This window comes from Emys orbicularis, chromosome 10, assembly GCF_028017835.1.
Source record: "Emys orbicularis isolate rEmyOrb1 chromosome 10, rEmyOrb1.hap1, whole genome shotgun sequence".
Classification (NCBI taxonomy): Eukaryota; Metazoa; Chordata; order Testudines; family Emydidae; genus Emys; species Emys orbicularis.
The window spans coordinates 48,169,312-48,188,152 of NC_088692.1; the positions used below are offsets into that span (position 1 = coordinate 48,169,312).

The window sequence follows — 18,841 nt, forward strand, 5'->3', positions numbered from 1 at the left end:
GTGGAGCCTGTTGTAATAATTTGGGCCTCGTACGTCTAACCCGATTGTAAGCTTAACTTTGGGTAAGTGGATAAAAAGTTGATCAAATGTTCCAATAACTCATAACAGGGAATGTTGAGGAAAGGGAGACAGACTGAATGAGCCCAAACAGAAAGGCCAACTAGTAACTCAAGGACAGTGTTAAGATCATGCCTGGTCAACAAGAGAACTGTGGGGCTGGAAATCAAGGGACCAAAACTGGTGTGTCGGAAATGAGGTCTAATTGGTAGACAAAATAATAAGGGGAAGGATTATTCCACCCATCGCTCCCTTTGGGGTCCGTTAGAAAAAAGACCTTCGGGAAGAATGAAGTGCTCTGACTGGGAGATGGGTGGACAGGAAGAAGTGAACTTCACCGCATGGCTGCCACATCCACCATCTCCTCGGGACCTCAGGATCCACCGTAACGCTGTTGGGCCTTCATGATCCTGATCCTGATGCTGAGAAATGTCCTGTCCAGACCAGGCCTGAGAGAGAGGGATTCAGATGACACGGCCACCTCCACTGGCTCCAGCCAAATCCCAAACACCACCTGGGATGTAAGACTTTGGTTCCTGCTGTCACCACCGCCCCCACCTTTGTGTGTCATTTTCCTTCCCTCCTATTTCTCCTCTTTCCTTTCCCTCTCCTTTTGCCTTCTGTTTAGTAAGAGTCTGGCTGAGCTGGGCAAGACTGCATATTTTGCAACACTGCTGTGATCCTGTGATTAAAGAGGCAGCAAAAAGCAATATTCTAAGCAGCCCAATGCTGGTACAAGTTTGCCAGGTCTCAGAGTGGCTGATGGGACCGTGTGCTGTGCCTTTAGTTTGCCAGCAGTAAGGCTGCAAGTGAAAGTCAACACCAGAAACTGAAGCTGCTTTTTCAATCTTCCCCTTTTTGTGTGTTTTTGGCTTGTTCTGTCTTTTCGGAAACAGCAGCCGTCTGCAACAACAGATCCAGCCCATCTCAACTAACTCCTTCTCTTTACCAAAACCAACCAAACAAAAGCAAACAAAAAACCCAAAATAACAAAGAGAAAAACAAAGGACAGTTATTACCATCTTTAATACCATCAAAGAGACCTCCAGACAGGGCTTTTCCCTTCTAAAAACTCTCTATAGCAAAAGAATATTGTTAAAACAAAAGCCTCACTCAATACCCTACATTTCAAATGTGTGAACTGTTTCCTTCTTGTTTTGTGTCTTTAATAAAAGGTTACAAAGATTTTTAAGGGGGTGTTTGCTGGGAGACTAAGCAGACCAATGTCTGTGTGTTCCAAAATCCCAAGCCTTGTTTCACTGTTTAGTGCTGTACAGTGGCAGGAGTCATGTTAACACCTTTCAATCTCGAGGCCAATATATTCCATTAAACCGAATACAAAAACCTTCCAGGCTATGGCTGCCTCTCTGCCCCCACCTCATACTAGCCCTTGGGAGAGCTGCATTGCCCAGCTGCCCCACACCCTCCCCTCCTAGTGCCGGCCCCACAGCCACCCTCCTCTCCATCAACCCCACGGTCTGAACCTTGGGGTCAGCTACAACTCTACCCTTCCCCCTCCCCCAACCCCACATCCAGGCTGCTGCCCAATCTTGCCAGTCATAGAATCATAGACTATCAGGGTTGGAAGGGACCTCAGGAGGTCATCTAGTCCAACCCCCTGCTCAAAGCAGGACCAATCCCCAACTAAATCATCCCAGCCAGGGCTTTGTCAAGCCTGACCTTAAAAACCTCTAAGGAAGGAGATTCCACCACTTCCCTAGGTAACCCATTGCAGTGCTTCACCACCCTCCTAGTGAAAAAGTTTTTCCTAATATCCAACCTAAACCTCCCCCACTGCAACTTGAGACCATTACTCCTTGTTCTGTCATCTGCTACCACTGAGAACAGTCTAGATCCACCCTCTTTGGAACCCCCTTTCAGGTAGTTGAAAGCAGCTATCAAATCCCCCCTCATTCTTCTCTTCTGCAGACTAAACAATCCCAGTTCCCTCAGCCTCTCCTCATAAGTCATGTGCTCCAGACCCCTAATCATTTTTGTTGCCCTCCGCTGGACTCTTTCCAATTTTTCCACATCCTTCTTGTAGTGTGGGGCCCCAAACTGGACACAGTACTCCAGATGAGGCCTCACCAATGTCAAATAGAAGGGAACGATCACGTCCCTCGATCTGCTGGCAGTGCCCCTACTTATACAGCCCAAAATGCTGTTAGCCTTCTTGGCAACAAGGGCACACTGTTGACTCATATCCAGCTTCTCGTCCACTGTAACCCCTAGGTTCTTTTCTGCAGAACTGCTGCCTAGCCATTCGGTCCCTAGTCTGTAGCAGTGCATGGGATTCTTCCGTCCTAAGTGCAGGACTCTGCACTTGTCCTTGTTGAACCTCATCAGATTTCTTTTGGCCCAATCCTCTAATTTGTCTAGGTCCCTCTGTATCCTATCCCTACCCTCCAAAGTATCTACCACTCCTCCCAGTTTAGTGTCATCTGCAAACTCGCTGAGGATGCAGTCCATGCTATCCTCCAGATCATTAATGAAGATATTGAACAAAACTGGCCCCAGGACCGACCCTTGGGGCACTCCCCTTCATACCGGCTGCCAACTAGACATGGAGCCATTGATCACTACCCGTTGAGCCCGACGATCTAGCCAGCATTCTATCCACCTTATAGTCCATTCATCCAGCCTATACTTCTTTAACTTGCCCGCAAGAATACTGTGGGAGACCGTATCAAAAGCTTTACTAAAGTCAAGGAATAACACATCCACTGCTTTCCCCTCATCCACAGAGCCAGTTATCTCGTCATAGAAGGCAATTAGGTTAGTCAGGCATGACTTGCCCTTGGTGAATCCATGCTGATTGTTCCTCATCACTTTCCTCTCCTCTAAGTGCTTCAGAATTGATTCCTTGAGGACCTGCTCCATGATTTTTCCAGGGACTGAGGTGAGGCTGACTGGCCTGTAGTTCCCCAGATCCTCCTTCTTCCCTTTTTTAAAGATGGGCACTACATTAGCCTTTTTCCAGTGATCTGGGACCTCCCCCGATCGCCATGAATTTTCAAAGGTAATGGCCAATGGCTCTGCAATCACCTCCGCCAACTCCTTTAGCAGGGCTGGCTCCAGGCACCAGTGCGGGAAGCAGGTGCTTGGGGCGGCCAATGGAAAGGGGCGGCACGTCTGGGTCTTTGGCGGCAATTCGGGGGCGGGTCCCTCAGTCCCTCTCGAAGTGAAGGACCCGCTGCCGAATTGCCACCGAAGAATGAAGCGGCGTGGCAGAGCTGCCGCCGAAGTGCCGCCGATCGCGGCTTTATCTTTTTTTTTTTTTTCCCCACTTCGCCGCTTGGGGCAGCAAAAAACCTGGAGCCGGCCCTGTCCTTTAGCACCCTCGGATGCAGCGCATCTGGCCCCATGGACTTGTGCTCGTCCAGCTTTTCTAAATAGTCCCGAACCACTTCTTTCTCCACAGAGGGCTGGTCACCTCCTCCCCATGCTGTGCTGCCCAGTGCAGTTGTCTGGGAGCTGACCTTGTTCGTGAAGACAGAGGCAAAAAAAGCACTGAGTACATTAGCTTGTTGCTAACATACCTGAAGAAACCCTTCTTGTTACTCTTAACATCTCTTGCTAGCTGCAACTCCAAGTGTGATTTGGCCTTCCTGATTTCACTCCTGCATGCCTGAGCAATATTTTTATACTCCTCCCTGGTCATTTGTCCAATCTTCCACTTCTTGTAAGCTTCTTTTTTGTGTTTAAGATCAGCAAGGATTTCACTGTTATTTACTATTCTTTCTACACATCGGGATGGTTTGTTCCTGCAACCTCAGTAAGGATTCTTTAAAATACAGCCAGCTCTCCTGGACTCCTTTCCCCCTCATGTTATTCTCCCAGGGGATCCTACCCATCAGTTCCCTGAGGGAGGCAAAGTCTGCTTTTCTGAAGTCTAGGCTCCGTATTCTGCTGCTCTCTTTTCTTCCTTGTGTCAGGATTCTGAACTCGACCATCTCATGGTTACTGCATCCCAGGTTCCCATCCACTTTTGCTTCCCTACTAATTCTTCCTGGTTTGTGAACAGCAGGTCAAGAAGAGCTCTGCCCCTAGTTGGTCCCTCCAGCACTTGCACCAGAAAATTCTCCCCTACACTTTCCAAAAACGTCCTGGATTGTCTGTGCACCGCTGTATTGCTCTCCCAGCAGATATCAGGGTGATTGAAGTCTCCCATGAGAACCAGGGCCTGCGATCCAGTAACTTCTGTTAGTTGCCGGAAGAAAGCCTCGTCCACCTCATCCCCCTGGTCTGGTGGTCTATAGCAGACTCCCACCACGACATCACCCTTGTTGCGCACACTTCTAAACTTAATCCAGAGACTCTCAGGTTTTTCTGCAGTTTCATACCGGAATTCTGAGCAGTCATACTGCTCTCTTACTTACAATGCAACTCCCCCACCTTTTCTGCCCTGCCTGTCCTTCCTGAACAGTCCTTCCTGGAATAGGGTTACCATTCGTCTGGATTCCCCCGGACATGTCCGGCTTTTTGAGCTAAAAATAGCGTCCGGGGGGAATTTGTAAATGTCCGGACTTCCCCCGCCCGCACGCAGAGCGCGCACGGCTAACAGGGCAGCCGGCCGGATGGTGGCACTTACATGGGGCTCCGACAGCCAGAGAGAGCCCCTCCTCCCCCTGCAGCTGAGATCACTCCCTCCCTCCCTGCATTCGCAGATCGCCTCCGGCAGTCTGGAGCCAGGGCCGGCTTTAGGCCGATTCAGCCGATTCGGCTGAATTGGGCCCCGCGCAAAGAGGGCCCCGCGCCACAGCTCTCCACCCCGCCCCCGCTCACTTCCCCCTCCTCTCCTCCCCTGAACGCTCCGCCCCCTGCTCCTCCCCCGCCCCTGCTTCCCGCGAATCAGAGATTCGCGGGAAGTCTGAAAAGAAGCAGGGGCGGGCAGGCAGCACCTGGTAAGCTGAGTCAGGGGTGTGGGAGGGGGACGTGAGAAGCGCTCCGGGGAGGCGCGGCCCGGCCCAGTCCGGCCCCAGCCGAGCACCTCCAGCTGCAGCAGCTCCGGCCCCGGGGCACCGGCCCCGGTTCTGGCCAAGCGCGCCGTCCCGGCCCGCTCGGCTCGGCTCCGTCCCGGCCCCCGCGGCTCGGCTCGGGTCCGGCCCAGGCCCCGCAGCTCGGCTCCGGCCCGGCTCCCTCGGCTCGGGCTGGGCCCGGCCCCCAAGGCTCAGCTCGGGCCCGGCCCCCAAGGCTTGGCGCGGCTCGGGCCCGTCCCAGCCCCCGCGGCTCGGTTCGGGCCCGTCCCGGCCCCCGCGGCTCGGCTCGGGTCCGGCCCAGGCCCCACAGCTCGGGCCGGGCCCGGCCCCCAAGGCTCAGCTCGGGCCCGGCCCCCAAGGCTCAGCTCGGGCCCGGCCCCCAAGGCTTGGCGCGGCTCGGGCCCGTCCCGGCCCCCGCGGCTCGGTTCGGGCCCGTCCCGGCCCCCGCGGCTCGGCTCGGCTCGGGTCCGGCCCAGGCCCCACAGCTCGGGCCGGGCCCGGCCCCCAAGGCTCAGCTCGGGCCCGGCCCCCAAGGCTCAGCTCGGGCCCGGCCCCCAAGGCTTGGCGCGGCTCGGGCCCGGCCCGGGCCCGTCCCGGCCCCCCGGCTCGGTTCGGGCCCGGCCCAGGCCCCGCAGCTCGGCTCGGCTCCGTCCCGGCCCCCGCGGCTCGGCTCGGGTCCGGCCCAGGCCCCGCAGCTCGGCTCAGGTCCGGCCCGGCTCCCTCGGCTCGGGCCGGGCCCGGCCCCCGCAACTCGGCTCGGGCCCGGCTCAGGCCCGGCCCCTCGGCTCAGGCCCGGCCCCCCGGCCCGTGTCCGGCCCCCCGGCTCGGCTCGGGTCCGGTTCGGCTTGGGCCCGGCCCCCCGGCTCAGCTCCAGCCCGGCCCCGGCTGAGCGGCTCCGTGCTAGACCCAAGCCCCACGACCCCGGCTGGAGCTCTGGCCGGAGCGCAGCCCGATTCCTGGGGGCGGGGCTTGCGGCAAGCCACGCCCCCAGGAATCGGGCCCCGCTCTTGCTAAAGCCGGCCCTGTCTGGAGCTCCTCCCCCGCTCCTCCTCCCCTGCTCCCCAGAGTGCCGGGACGAACGGCAAAGGCCGTTCCTGAGCAAGCTCACAGAGACTTTAGGCGAAGGCCAACAACAAGGGGGCCAAGGGGTCGGAGAAGGGGCAGGGAGGTTCTGGAGGGGGCAGTCAAGAGACGGGGGGGGGGGTTTCTGGGGGTGGGGGTGTGGATAAGGTTTTGGGCAGTCAGGGTACAGGTAGGGGGTAGGGTGCTGGGGGGCATTTGGGGGGGGTCTTAGGAGGGGGCAGTTAGGGTACAAGGAACAGAGAGGCTTAGGTAGGGGGTGGGGTTCTGGAGGGCAGTTAGGAGCAGGGGTCCCAGGAGGGGGCAGTCAGGGGACAAGGAGCGGGGAGGGGGGTGTTTGGGAGTTCTGGGGGGGGGCTGTCAGGTGGCAGGGGTGGGGAGAGGGATCGGAGCAGTCAGGGGACAGGGAGCAGAGGGGTTTAGATGGGTCGGGAGTTCTGGGGGGGCTGTCAGGGAGTGGGGAGTGGTTGGATGGGACGTGGGAGTCCCAGGGGTCTGTCTGGGGGTTGGGGTGTGGATAAGGGTTGGGGCAGTCAGGGGACAAGAGGCAGGGAGGCTTAGGTAGGGGGTGGAGTCCTGGGGGGCAGTTAGGGGCAGGGGTCCCAGGAGGGGGCAGTCAGGGGACGAGGGTTGGGGGTTCTGAGGTGGGGAAGTGGGAAGGGCAGGGGCGGGGCTAGGGCAGGACAGGGGCGGGGCTGGGGCGGGGCTCCTCACGTCCTCTTTTTTGCTTGCTGAAATATGGTAACCCTACCTTCCTTTACCATGTCTCTACAATCCCCCTCATCCTCTCCAGCCCACCTGCTCCAGGCCTTGATCACCCATCCCATTAATTCTGCCCTCCCCCCACATCTCCTCTCATTCCCCTTCAGAGCCCGCTGTAAAATCATCTCACCCGTCAGACCAGCCCATTCTGATCCCTCCCCTGGCTCCCTCGCAGGTCCTACGCTAGAGCTAGCAAATTCCCCAAAAATGCATCTCTCAGGGCCACCCAAACCGGGTGCGAATTCAGCAAATCCTTTCAGCCACACACAAAAAGGGAATGTTTTGTTTTAAAAGTCAAACCAGTCTGTTTGGACCATTCCACAGCAAAATGTTGTCACTTTTCATTTTGAAATTGAGGCAACTTTAAAAAAAGTGGGGGGAGGGTTGAAAAACACCCACAAACAACCTGAAACGAAAAACCAAAACAATTTTGTTTCAGGCCAAACCGAACCAACATTTATTTTTTTTGTATTTCTCCAACTGGCCCCCAAACTGAAAAGTCACTGATTCGCTCAGCTCCATTCAGCACCCGAGTGCAGCTCCTTGTTGAGTCTTTGCAAACTTCTTCCCCACCTAGCTCTCCGGGCTCATTCCCCCGCCACTCTCCCAGCCATTCCCTTTGTGTCCTTCCCTGGCTCTCCCTTGCCAACCCCCTGCCACGCTGCTCCTCAGGCTAACATTATTCTCCCTTTCTCCTGCCCCAAACTTCCCTCTCTTCCTTCAAGTTCCTGTGTAAACAAGATCCTGCTCAGGAGAATGGGAAATCAAATAAACCAAGCAAGAGATTCGCTGCTCTTTGGAGTCAGGCCTGTGCCCTCCCCTGTGTTGTACAGCCCCCAGCATGCTGTTGGGACTCAATAAATACCCACGGGTCCTGCGCTCTGACTGCCTTTTATTGCAGACTTTAGGAATGGGATTTAGTGTCTGTGTGTATCCTTAGGAAAGAATCTTCTCAGCCCTTTTATTCTCTCGGCCCAGGGCACCGATGCAGCTGTGGCTGGACTAACAATTGGAGCGCCTCACGCTGAGACAGACGGCCAGTCCAATCTCATGCTTCAGGGATTCCATGGTCACTGAGGGGTGAGGAAGGAATTTTTTACCCATATGTCAGAGAATAGCAAAGCTGGCCAGGTGCATTGTGGGCATTTCACCTTCCCCTTTGCTGCTGCAAGAGGCAAGATACTGGAGTGGACTGACACAGAATGATTTTGCATCTTGTGGTCGAATCTCCTTTTCTCATGACACATTATACAGACAGGGTTTGTGGGGAGGCCCCGGGGCTCCCTTGGATTAAAATTCCCAACAAAAGCCAAGAGCAATCCTCCCTTAATCCAATCTGGGGGATGCAAACCCCAAGGGCCCTAGCCAGACAGCCCCAGCCCACCTTGCCTCTGTGATGTCAGCAGTGGCCCTGTGTCACAAAGGGGGCAGGCAGCCTGTGGCTCAGTGTGCTCTGGGAGCTGGAGGAGGGAGCACACGGCTGTCTGGGCTCTGCTTTTCAGACAGTTGGGAGCGTTTTTTGGAGCGCATAGCATCTGTTTACACAGAACTCGTGGAGGAATCCACATCCTCACTGTCATCTGCGATTATATGTGAGACATCAAAATTCTTCTGTGGCTCGACCATCCCAGCACAGGGGTGAGGGACCTTTCCTAGTGTATCCTCAGGGTTAGGAAAAAGAAGTACGAAATTATACCAAGCTCTGAGAATCAGCCTTTCTTTAGGTAAATATCTAAAAAGCAAAAACGGAAAACAAGTTTAAAATCACTGATTTAAATCAAGATTTCCTGTGCTTGCTGATTTAAATCACAATGAAAATCATTGATTTGACTTGCTCTGATTTAAACCAGTCCATACTGCCGTGAACTCGGTGTGGGGTGGAAAGGGGTCATTTTAAATTGTGTTGGATGTCAAGTAATTTTATCCCAAAACTTAGTACAAATATTTAGTTTAGAGAAACAAGAAATGCTAGGCTAGTTCTTACTCTCTCTTTTTCTGACAATTCAGGGTGTGACTCCACTAGTTTAGTCACAGGGGCTCTTTTACATACCTTAGGGGACACCGTGATTAAAGCCAAGCAAAATAATCACTGTTATTAATCATGGCTATTTAAAGAAAAGAAAACACTAAACAAAACAACAAAAGACAGAACACAAATGATAAAAGGCTGATTTCTGTCTAGTCTCATCTGTATGCTTCTCTCTGGAGAGCTTTTAACAGATTACACCTTTGTGAGCAGGCTTGCCTTTGATGGGGCACTTTTCTTTTGGTAAATTGAAACCAAGGTCTTCTTTCCCAAAATTATTGTGAGTCATAGATACTAAGACTGTTTATGGATGGGCAACATAATTTTAAGAGCAGGCGGATCCTATTAATAACTAGACTGTTTATATAGATGGGCAAAGTAAGCAATTTTAACTCAATCCTCTGAAATAGAAGAAAGTAGTAAAATTACTTAGTTAGAAGAAACCATTTAAGGAGCTGTCTTGAGACTGGCCAATTAACAAAATATTTAGAATCTTAAATTCAGTTAAATCCCACTATTTCTCCGTTTCCCAATGATTAGCCCTTGTCTCTTTCCCAAATGCATGGTCTAAGCATTTAGTGGTTAACAGGAGAAACTGTTAACATCTTAAATTACAACAGCATTTCCATATCACAACAAAACTGTTGCAAGAGTTTATAACTCTAATCCCTTGGCAGGGTTTTAGTTAACTTCTCTTACCAACACATGCTGAAGTTTTGGGGAGGTTTCCTTGGGCTGGTTTCTTCCCGAGTCTTCTCTCTTCTGTCTGTGTCAGCTTGCTTGTAGAGAGGGAGAGGATGAGTTGAGTTTGAGCAGGGTAGCAGAGCGTGTGCAGGGTGCTCACTTAGAGTTTTTATACTCGTCTCTTCCCTATTTCCGTGCAATTTTAGAAAAACACACCTCTCTCACCCTTTCATTGGCTCCCTACATTCATGGAGTCTCTTCATCTTATGGACAGGTAGTTTGTTAATGTGTATATGTGTTAGGGTTGTACGTCTTTCTTGACAGTTATATTTCCTTTGTTTTTGTTGGAGAGATTCTCAGAACATCTTCAAATTTAGTCTTTTAACTCTTAACTTATTCAGTTCATTTTCTGAGATATTTCTTCAGTTTCATTAGGGTTCAAAATTCTGTTTTTAAAAAGTCCAAACCTGTGGTTTATGTACAGGTTTTTAGTTCTCGAAGCAGTCTTTTAAAATTAAATCATTCTTAACGAGTCTTTAGCTTAAATACGATTGAAGAAGTTGTTGATTCTCTAGAACAATTGTTGATGATGATTCTTCTTATCTTTCTGAGTTGGGGGAAGGAGTGGCTAGAGCTCTGCCAGTAACTAATTACTTCCCCATTAATATAATAAATAGTCTAGACTTAAATGTCTTCTTATATTGGTAATCAGCTGAGCAAGGTCATTCGATTTCATGTTAGTACATAATGCATTTTACCACACGTAGTAATGATATTAGAAAACCACATTAGATACTTTGCATTCAGTTAAAATACTTTGCAAATATGCAAATATGCCCTCCAAAACAGTTTGCCATTTCAATATTTTAGAAATCAACTAAGGTTTTCTACAAAACTTTTTCTCAACTACACGCATTCTTCTCTAAAGTTTTAAGGACACAAGCAGAGGGTTTTCTTGCAAAGAGGGGCTGGTAGAGCCCACTTTACAGCCTAGATTTATTGTTCTAACACATCCCTACATTCATTTTGGAATATCCAACATAAATAACATCCTCACCTTCTCCTACAGGGCCAGATCTTTCCTAAAACATTTCTCTTTATAACATTTGTTTTATTGAGATAAAGGATTAGATCTATAATAAACTGGCAGCTTATAGAAGACAGAAGTGTTCTGGTGTAGATAAAACACTCTTTTGGTTGGTTTGACTCTTGACCCAAGTTCCTTAGAGTTACAAGCGGTTTGTTATAGCAATTAAACTTCTCTTAAATATTTTGTGCAAAGCAGAAATGCCAATAATCAACACATATTTTAAACATAGCACAGAAAGAAACTAGTATAAAAGTTAAAGCAGATTAAAATGAGCACAGCTGCCTTTTAAAGTTTGTACAGACACTCTTGGGGGACATAAACAGTTTTGTGGTCAAGGAGATGTTATTTTCCGGACATTTGCATGTTTCTGGATGACAGAAAGCTGAAGACTTCTGCAATTTCTTTGATTAGCGTGAACATTTTATAACCTAGCTAACTAAAACTGGGCTACTGTTCTATTTTCAAGCCTCCTGGTGACAATATACTTATAGCTATGTTTGAATGTTCAGTAAAGGCACAAACATGTTTGTAATGACCTAACATTATAAAAAGAAGTGATAATAATGCTATTAATAAAATTTTACATCAATATTGAGGTCTCACCACCTCATAGCAGTCTTGTCTCCAGCCAGGCAGGCAGCAAAAGAACTACGCCTGGGTCCCCTTGGCCCCACCTAGAACCATGTGTGAGTATGGTGGGGTCTGTGTCATGGGAAGGAAGCCCCAGGGACTCATTCATGTTGGTTCTTGTCTTAGGAGCCGATATGGATCTTTACGGCCACCTCCGCCGACTGCTGCGCCGGTCTGGAGGTGAGTAGGAATTCTCCCCAGAAATGGACCCTCCTCTCCCCCCATTGCTGTCCTGTCCAGAGCTACCTGCAGGGGACCACTGGGAATCTGCATGGAATCTCCATGTGCTTGGGGAGTCAGGGTCTCCTGATGGAGGAGGTTTGTTTTCTCCAAGGTTCCTTGCAGCATTTTAGTTTTATTTAAACCCCCAGACATTTCTAGCCCTTCTGGACTGGCAGGGAATTCTCTGGTGGGACCCCAATGCAGCACTGCCATCCCGGCCTTGTCTGCACTCTCCTTGTCTCCTGAGGGAGATCTGTTATTAACTAGAGAAGCGGGGACAAGCAGAGCTGGGGAAGTCCTGGCCTCTTGGGCTAAAATCTCTAATGGAATCCTGCTGGTTAGGGAAGAATTTGGGGCAGATTCTCCCCAAATTTCCCCCTGGCCCCTTTTGCCCCTGCCCATGTTATCTCAGCTCCCTACCTGTGGGGTGAGGTGTTTGTCAAATGCCTTGGCAATGGGTGTGCAATATAAATGCTCTTGGCTGTGACTGGTGGAAGTCCCTCTCCAGAGGTGCCCTGCAGTGTGATTAGTTCCCCACACATATGTATTGTCTACCTCACCCCCCTGGGATTTCTATCAGTGACCAGGAAAGGAGGAAATGACCCCCACCCCTTTGCACTTATCCACAGCCACAGACCAGGGGAAGGAGGATACAGCAGCAACTGAGTGTTGCAGCCCTTCCCTGTCTGGGCCTGCTTCAGGTAAGTAGGAAACAGGGGTACCGACTCCTCAGATTCACCCCTTTTCCTGCGTAACCTTCTGGAACCTTCATGTTGAAATGTTTCCAATTCATAGTAAGTTGTTACAGATAAGGCTGCAACAAAACCCAGGTTCAAGCCACTAGGTCAGTTACAGAAAATGTATTTAGGCGACACTATGAATGATAAAACCAAACTTCATTCAAAAATAAAACGATTAGTTAAGCAAACAGGTGCGCAATTACCACCTACACTGTCAACACTAACTGTTGTATTGTGGATCAATGCGGGATCAGTCCACTGACAACAGCGTGAAGTACAGCCTTAGAACCCTGGGACATAACGGTACCCTTGGGGCGTTAATTGGAGCACTCACCGAATTAACAAAACAACTCCCAGTAGAAGCCATTCTCATACTATTGAACGTGCAACTGCCCCTTACACTAATTATATTTCCATCGCCTCCTTATTGACTCTTTACATTACACGTGGTTTACATTAACATCTGCACCAATATCCTTCCCATGCTATTAGTATAGATAACATTTTAATAAAACAGTCACAATTCTCAAAAACACTCATTAAAAGCCCTGCTTAAGCCAGTTATAACCAAAACCTAACAGTAGCATAACCCCGGGCCATGTCCTTGCTAACTCTTACTTTCCCATAACAGGATTTCCAACTTATGGCTAACTTTCCTTACACTAACAACTTCAGTTTTCTAAACTCTTCTACACTTAAGCTAACTTAGGCCCCAGACCTATTTTCTACTTATTTCTTAACCTAAACCATGCCATAGGTAGGCCAAATTCACAGCCATGAAAAAGTCATGGACCATGAAATCAGACCTCCCCCATGAAATCTAGCTATTGGAGGGTTGGGGAAGGGCAGGCTACTACCATGCCCCTGGCTCCAGCTGCTAGTCCCCTCTGGGCTGGGGAGGGACGGAACTGGCACTTCCCCTGCACAGCCGCCCTCGCGGGGGAGATCAGACCCCCCTCCGGGTACATACCCCGGTTGCTCGGAAGGCAGCGCAGAAGTGAGGGTGGCAATCCCACAAGCCCGCTACAACAGTTTTGCGACTCCTCCGCAACTCCCTTTTGGGGCAGAACCCCCACTACAACATTGTGACATTTCAGATGTGAACATCTGAAAACCTGAAATTGAGTTTCAAATCCTATGGCCATGAAATTGATCAGAATGGACCGTAAATTTGGTAGGGCGCTACCTATAGGCTATACCTGCCCTTTGCCAACTCCCTCCAGTGAGTCGGCCCCCTCCTTCCCATTACTGAGGTTCTGCTTGTGCCTGGCATTCAACTTTTCCAGAGGCCTTGTGGTCTGCACTGCCTGAATGAGGAGGGCTCTTGGAGTCTCCATCTCCCTGCGGTTCTCCCTCCCCAGGCACTGCACGCGCTAGATTTCTAAATCCTCCAAGCTGTGTTTGCTGCAAACTAGTCCCCACCCCCTGCACTGCTGAGACCCCATTGCGCACTGTGTGAGAGTCGGGGGCTGTGATTGTTGGCCCCAACCTGTGACAGTGAGAAGGAGAGCTGGGGTGGCTTTGCCTCTGTTTAGAGAATCGCTCCTTTCTGGGTCATACAGGTGTTCTCTGTAACTGAGAAAGTTCTTTGGTGACCCAGGTGTGACTGTATTTGTTACTCAGTGAAATCAGGTTCATTGACGTGTCACAAGAGGACTGGAACCTGCTGCTTTGGATACACAAAACTCCCTTCCCCTCAGCACTATCATTCACATCATTCCCCTGGCGGTTCAACCAGAGACCTTTAATGGAGAAATTTAACCCTTCTCTTCTATTGACAGACACAGCAGTGCAAGAGACTGCAGTGTCAGCCAGAGATGGCAACCCACCTGTCACAGAGTCTCCTGGTCCAGGTAGGCAGAAAGCGGCGTGATACACAGCCAGAATTCCTTTCCAAGGCCAAAGTTGCTGTTCATCTGCACTGTCTTTTACAGAATCAACATAATGTTTAGTATCGGGGGCAGCCATGTTAGTCTGTATCCACAAAAACAACAAGGAGTCCGCTGACACCGTAAAGACTAACAGATTTATTTAGGCATAAGCTTTCGTGGGTAAAAAACACTTCTTCAGATGCACAGAGTGAAAATTACAGATGCAGGCATTATATAATGACACATAAACTAACATAATGTTTAGTTCTAGCTTGTGCAAACAGTATAATTCCCGTGGGATCCTTCAGGGTGAACAGTGGTATATTAATGCAGGGTGCTATATTAGAGAATCACAACAGTTATTATGAGAATAAATGTCTCATTAGCCTCAAAATTCAGAAGGATGTCCACAACTTTAAACTAGCTTTGACGGGGACAGGTGAGCAAAGCCCACAGGTAAGTGGAGAACATGGAGACCTGGGAGATGGGTCGGAAATAGGAGGGAGCGTGGGCTATAATGGCAGAGAGAAAGGAGGGTCAGGGCAAAACTGGGAGGCAAGATCAAATCAGTATCTTAGATGCCTATATACAAATGCGAGAAGTATGGCTAACAAGCAGGAAGAACTGGAAGTGCTAATAAAGAAATACAACTATGACATTGTTGGCATCACCGAAACTTGGTGGGATAATACACATGATTGGAATGTTGGTATGGATGGGTACAGCTAGCTCAGGAAGGATAGATGGGGGAAAAGGGAGGAGGTGTTGCCTTGTATATTAAAAATGTACACACTTGGACTGAGGTGGAGACGGACATAGGAGACGGAAGTGTTGAGAGTCTCTGGGTTAGGCTAAAAGGGGTAAAAAACAAGGGTGATGTCATCCTAGGGGTCTACTACCGGCCACCTAACCAGGTGGAAGAGGTGGATGTGGCTTTTTTTAAACAACTAACAAAATCATCCAAAGCCCAAGATCTGGTGGTGATGGGGGACTTCAACTATCCAGATATATGCTGGGAAATTAACACAGCGGGGCACAGACTATCTAATAAGTTCTTGGACTGCATTGCAGTCAACTTTTTATTTTGGAAGGTTGAAAAAGCTACCAGGGGGGAAGCTGTTCTAGATTTGATTTTAACAAATAGGGAGGAACTCGTTGAGAATTTGAAAGTGGAAGGTAGCTTGGGTGAAAGTGATCATGAAATCATAGAGTTCACAATTCAAAGGAAGGGTAGAAGGGACTACAGCAAAATAGAGACAATGGATTTCAGGAAGGCGGATTTTGGTAAGCTCAGAGAGCTGATAGGTAAGGTCCCATGGGAATCAAGACTGAGGGGAAAAATGACCGAGGAGAGTTGGCAGTTTTTCAAAGGGACACTATTAAGGGCCCAAAAGCAAGCTATTCCGCTGGGTAGGAAAGATAGAAAATGTGGCAAAAGACCACCTTGGCTTAACCACGAGATCTTGCATGATCTAAAAAATAAAAAGGAGTCATATCAAAAATGGAAGCTAGGACAAAGTACAAAGGATGAATATAGGCAAACAACACAGGAATGTAGGGGCAAGATTAGAAAGGCAAAGGCACAAAATGAGCTCAAATTAGCTACGGGAATAAAGGGAAACAAGAAGACTTTTTATCAATATATTAGAAGCAAGAGGAAGACCAAAGACAGGGGAGGCCCACTGCTCAGTGAGGAGGTTGAAACAGTAACAGGAAACTTGGAAATGGCAGAGATGCTTAATGACTTCTTTGTTTCGGTCTTCACCGAGAAGTCTGAAGGAATGCCTAACATAGTGAATGCTAATGGGAAGGGGGTAGATTTAGAAGATAAAATAAAAAAAGAACAAGTTAAAAATCTCTTAGAAAAGTTAGATGCCTGCAAGTCACCAGGGCCTGATGAAATGCATCCTAGAACACTCAAGGAGCTAACAGCGGAGGTATCTGAGCCTCTAGCTATTATCTTTGGAAAATCATGGAAGACAGGAGAGATTCCAGAAGACTGGAAAAGGGCAAACATAGTGCCCATCTACAAAAAGGGAAATAAAAACAACCCAGGAAACTACAGACCAGTTAGTTTAACTTCTGTGGAGTCATAGAATATCAGGGTTGGAAGGGACCTCAGGAGATCATCTAGTCCAACCCCCTGCTCAAAGGGGGACAACTCCCCAGACAGTTTTTTTTTTTTTTTAAACTCTAGTTCCCTAAATGGCCCCCTCCAGGATTAAACTCACAACCGTGGGTTTAGCAGGCCAATGCTCAAACCACTGAGGTATCCCTGTGCCAGGGAAAATAATGGAGCAAGTAATTAAGGAAATCATCTGCAAACACTTGGAAGGTGGTAAGGTGATAGGGAATAGCCAGCATGGATTTATAAAGAACAAATCATTTCAAAGCAATCTGATAGCTTTCTTTGATAGGATGACGAGTCTTGTGAATAAGGGAGAAGCGGTGGATGTGGTATACCTAGACTTTAGTAAGGCATTTGATACGGTCTCGCATGATATTCTTATCGATAAACTAGGCAAATATAACTTAGATGGGGCTACTATAAGGTGGGTGTATAACTGGCTGGATAACCGTACTCAGAGGGTAGTTATTAATGATTCCCAATCCTGCTGGAAAGGTATAACGAGTGGGGTTCCGCAGGGGTCTGTTTTGGGACCGGCTCTGTTCAATATCTTCATCAACGACTTAGATATTGGCATAGAAAGTACGCTTATTACGTTTGCAGATGATACCAAACTGGGAGGGATTGCAACTGCTTTGGAGGATAGGGTCAAAATTCAAAATGATCTGGACAAGTTGGAGAAATGGTCTGAGGTAAACAGGATGAAGTTTAATAAAGACAAATGCAAAGTACTTCACTTAGGAAGGAACAATCAGTTTCATACATACAGAATGGGAAGAGACTGTCTAGGAAGGAGTATGGCAGAAAGGGATCTAGGGGTTATAGTGGACCACAAGCTAAATATGAGTCAACAATGTGATGCTGTTGCAAAAAAAGCAAACATGATTCTGGGATGCATTAATAGGTGTGTTGTGAGCAAGACACGAGAAGTCATTCTTCCGCTCTACTCTGCGCTGGTTAGGCCTCAATTGGAGTATTGTGTCCAGTTCTGGGCACCGCATTTCAAGAAAGATGTGGAGAAATTGGAGAGGGTCCAGAGAAGAGCAACAAGAATGATTAAAGGCCTAGAGAACATGACCTATGAAGGAAGGCTGAAAGAATTGGGTTTGTTTAGTTTGGAAAAGAGAAGACTGAGAGGGGACATGATAGCAATCTTCAGGTATCTAAAAGAGTGTCATAAGGAGGTGGGAGAAAACTTGTTCATCTTAGCCTCTAAGGATAGAACAAGAAGTAATGGGCTTAAACTGCAGCAAGGGAGGTTTAGGTTGGACATTAGGAAAAAGTTCCTAACTGTCAGGGTGGTTAAACACTGGAATAATTGCCTAGGGAGGTTGTGGAATCTCCAGCTCTGGAGATATTTAAAAGTAGGTTAGATAAATGTCTATCAGGGATGGTCTAGACAGTATTTGGTCCTGCCATGAGGGCAGGGGACTGGACTCGATGACCTCTCGAGGTCCCTTCCAGTCCTAGAGTCTATGAATCTATGAAAAACTGCTTATTAACTCGTGTGCACGGTTGCAGCAATTAGCTAAGCAGTTGCAGTGACTGCTTGTGCAAACGATCATTGTGATCTGTAACTGGCTGACTGTGTGTCAAGCAACCATGGCTGTGGTTGGAACTGTGGGTGCTACTGAGCACACACATTCCATTCCTGGAAACAGACACCAATGCATTTTTCATGACTGAGATGCCCACGTTTTTCATATGTATATTACAAATGGCTTTGTGAGTCATGATCAGATTCTGTCTCAAGCACTGCTGGTTTGGTGGCTGTGCAGTGAGGTGGGCCAGAATAGGTAACTTCTTGGTCAGAACATACCTCATAAACTCAAATACCTCATGGAACCAAATGCTCTAGGTGATAGAGCCGCCTTGCTGAATCCCAAGGAAGAGGAGAGGTACCACAAAGATTTTATCCCCAAGGAAGGGGGATCCCACATTTCAGTGCTGCAGCTCTGTACATCTACCTCCATCCGAGCCTTGCAATGTCTCTGTCTCCTTGGGGTTCTCCATCTCATGAGTTACGTCCTTCTGGCTGAGGGGGACCCAATGGAATCCCCTTCAAAGCCCCTAGTCAAGCAGAGAGCCTCCCCATGTAAATGGAGGTTCCCCCCCACCTGGAGCAATTCCAGCCATCTTGGGAGCCGCAGACCAGCGCAGAGAATTGAGCCTGGGTCTCATTCCACATGGCAATGCAGAGCACCGGGCACCAGAGCACTAGCTTGGCCTCCCAAGAGTGAGGTGTGAATGTTCTGAGGTCTGTGCAGTAGAAGAGAAACTCCTGTGATTTGTTTACATTGGTTCTTGTCTTAGGAGTCAATATGGGGTTTTTGGACCGTCTCTGCCAAAGACTGACTCAGACTATTGGTGAGTAGGAATTCTGCCCAGAAGCGTCCCCCACGATACAGATTTACCCCAGTTCCTCTCTGATTCCTATTGCCCTTACATAGAATCAGTCACATGACACCTCACCCCACCACTGCCCTTCTGAATTACAGGATGGACACCTTTCCGAACGGACAGGACAAATCTGGACTCCAGCCAGCCAGGCCCCACTGACTCTTCTGTCCCA

The 18,841-nt window shown here is 49.0% G+C and overlaps 1 protein-coding gene across 1 annotated transcript in view; it reads left to right on the forward strand.

The window, feature by feature from the left end:
• Nucleotides 1-11,442: 11,442 nt before the first annotated feature.
• LOC135885063 (maestro heat-like repeat-containing protein family member 1) overlaps nucleotides 11,443-18,841 on the forward strand; it is a 36,546-nt gene continuing 29,147 nt past the window's right edge. The window contains exon 1 of the mRNA XM_065412698.1: nucleotides 11,443-11,488. Coding sequence (XP_065268770.1) covers nucleotides 11,443-11,488 — 46 coding nt within the window. The remainder of the gene's footprint in view (nucleotides 11,489-18,841) is intronic.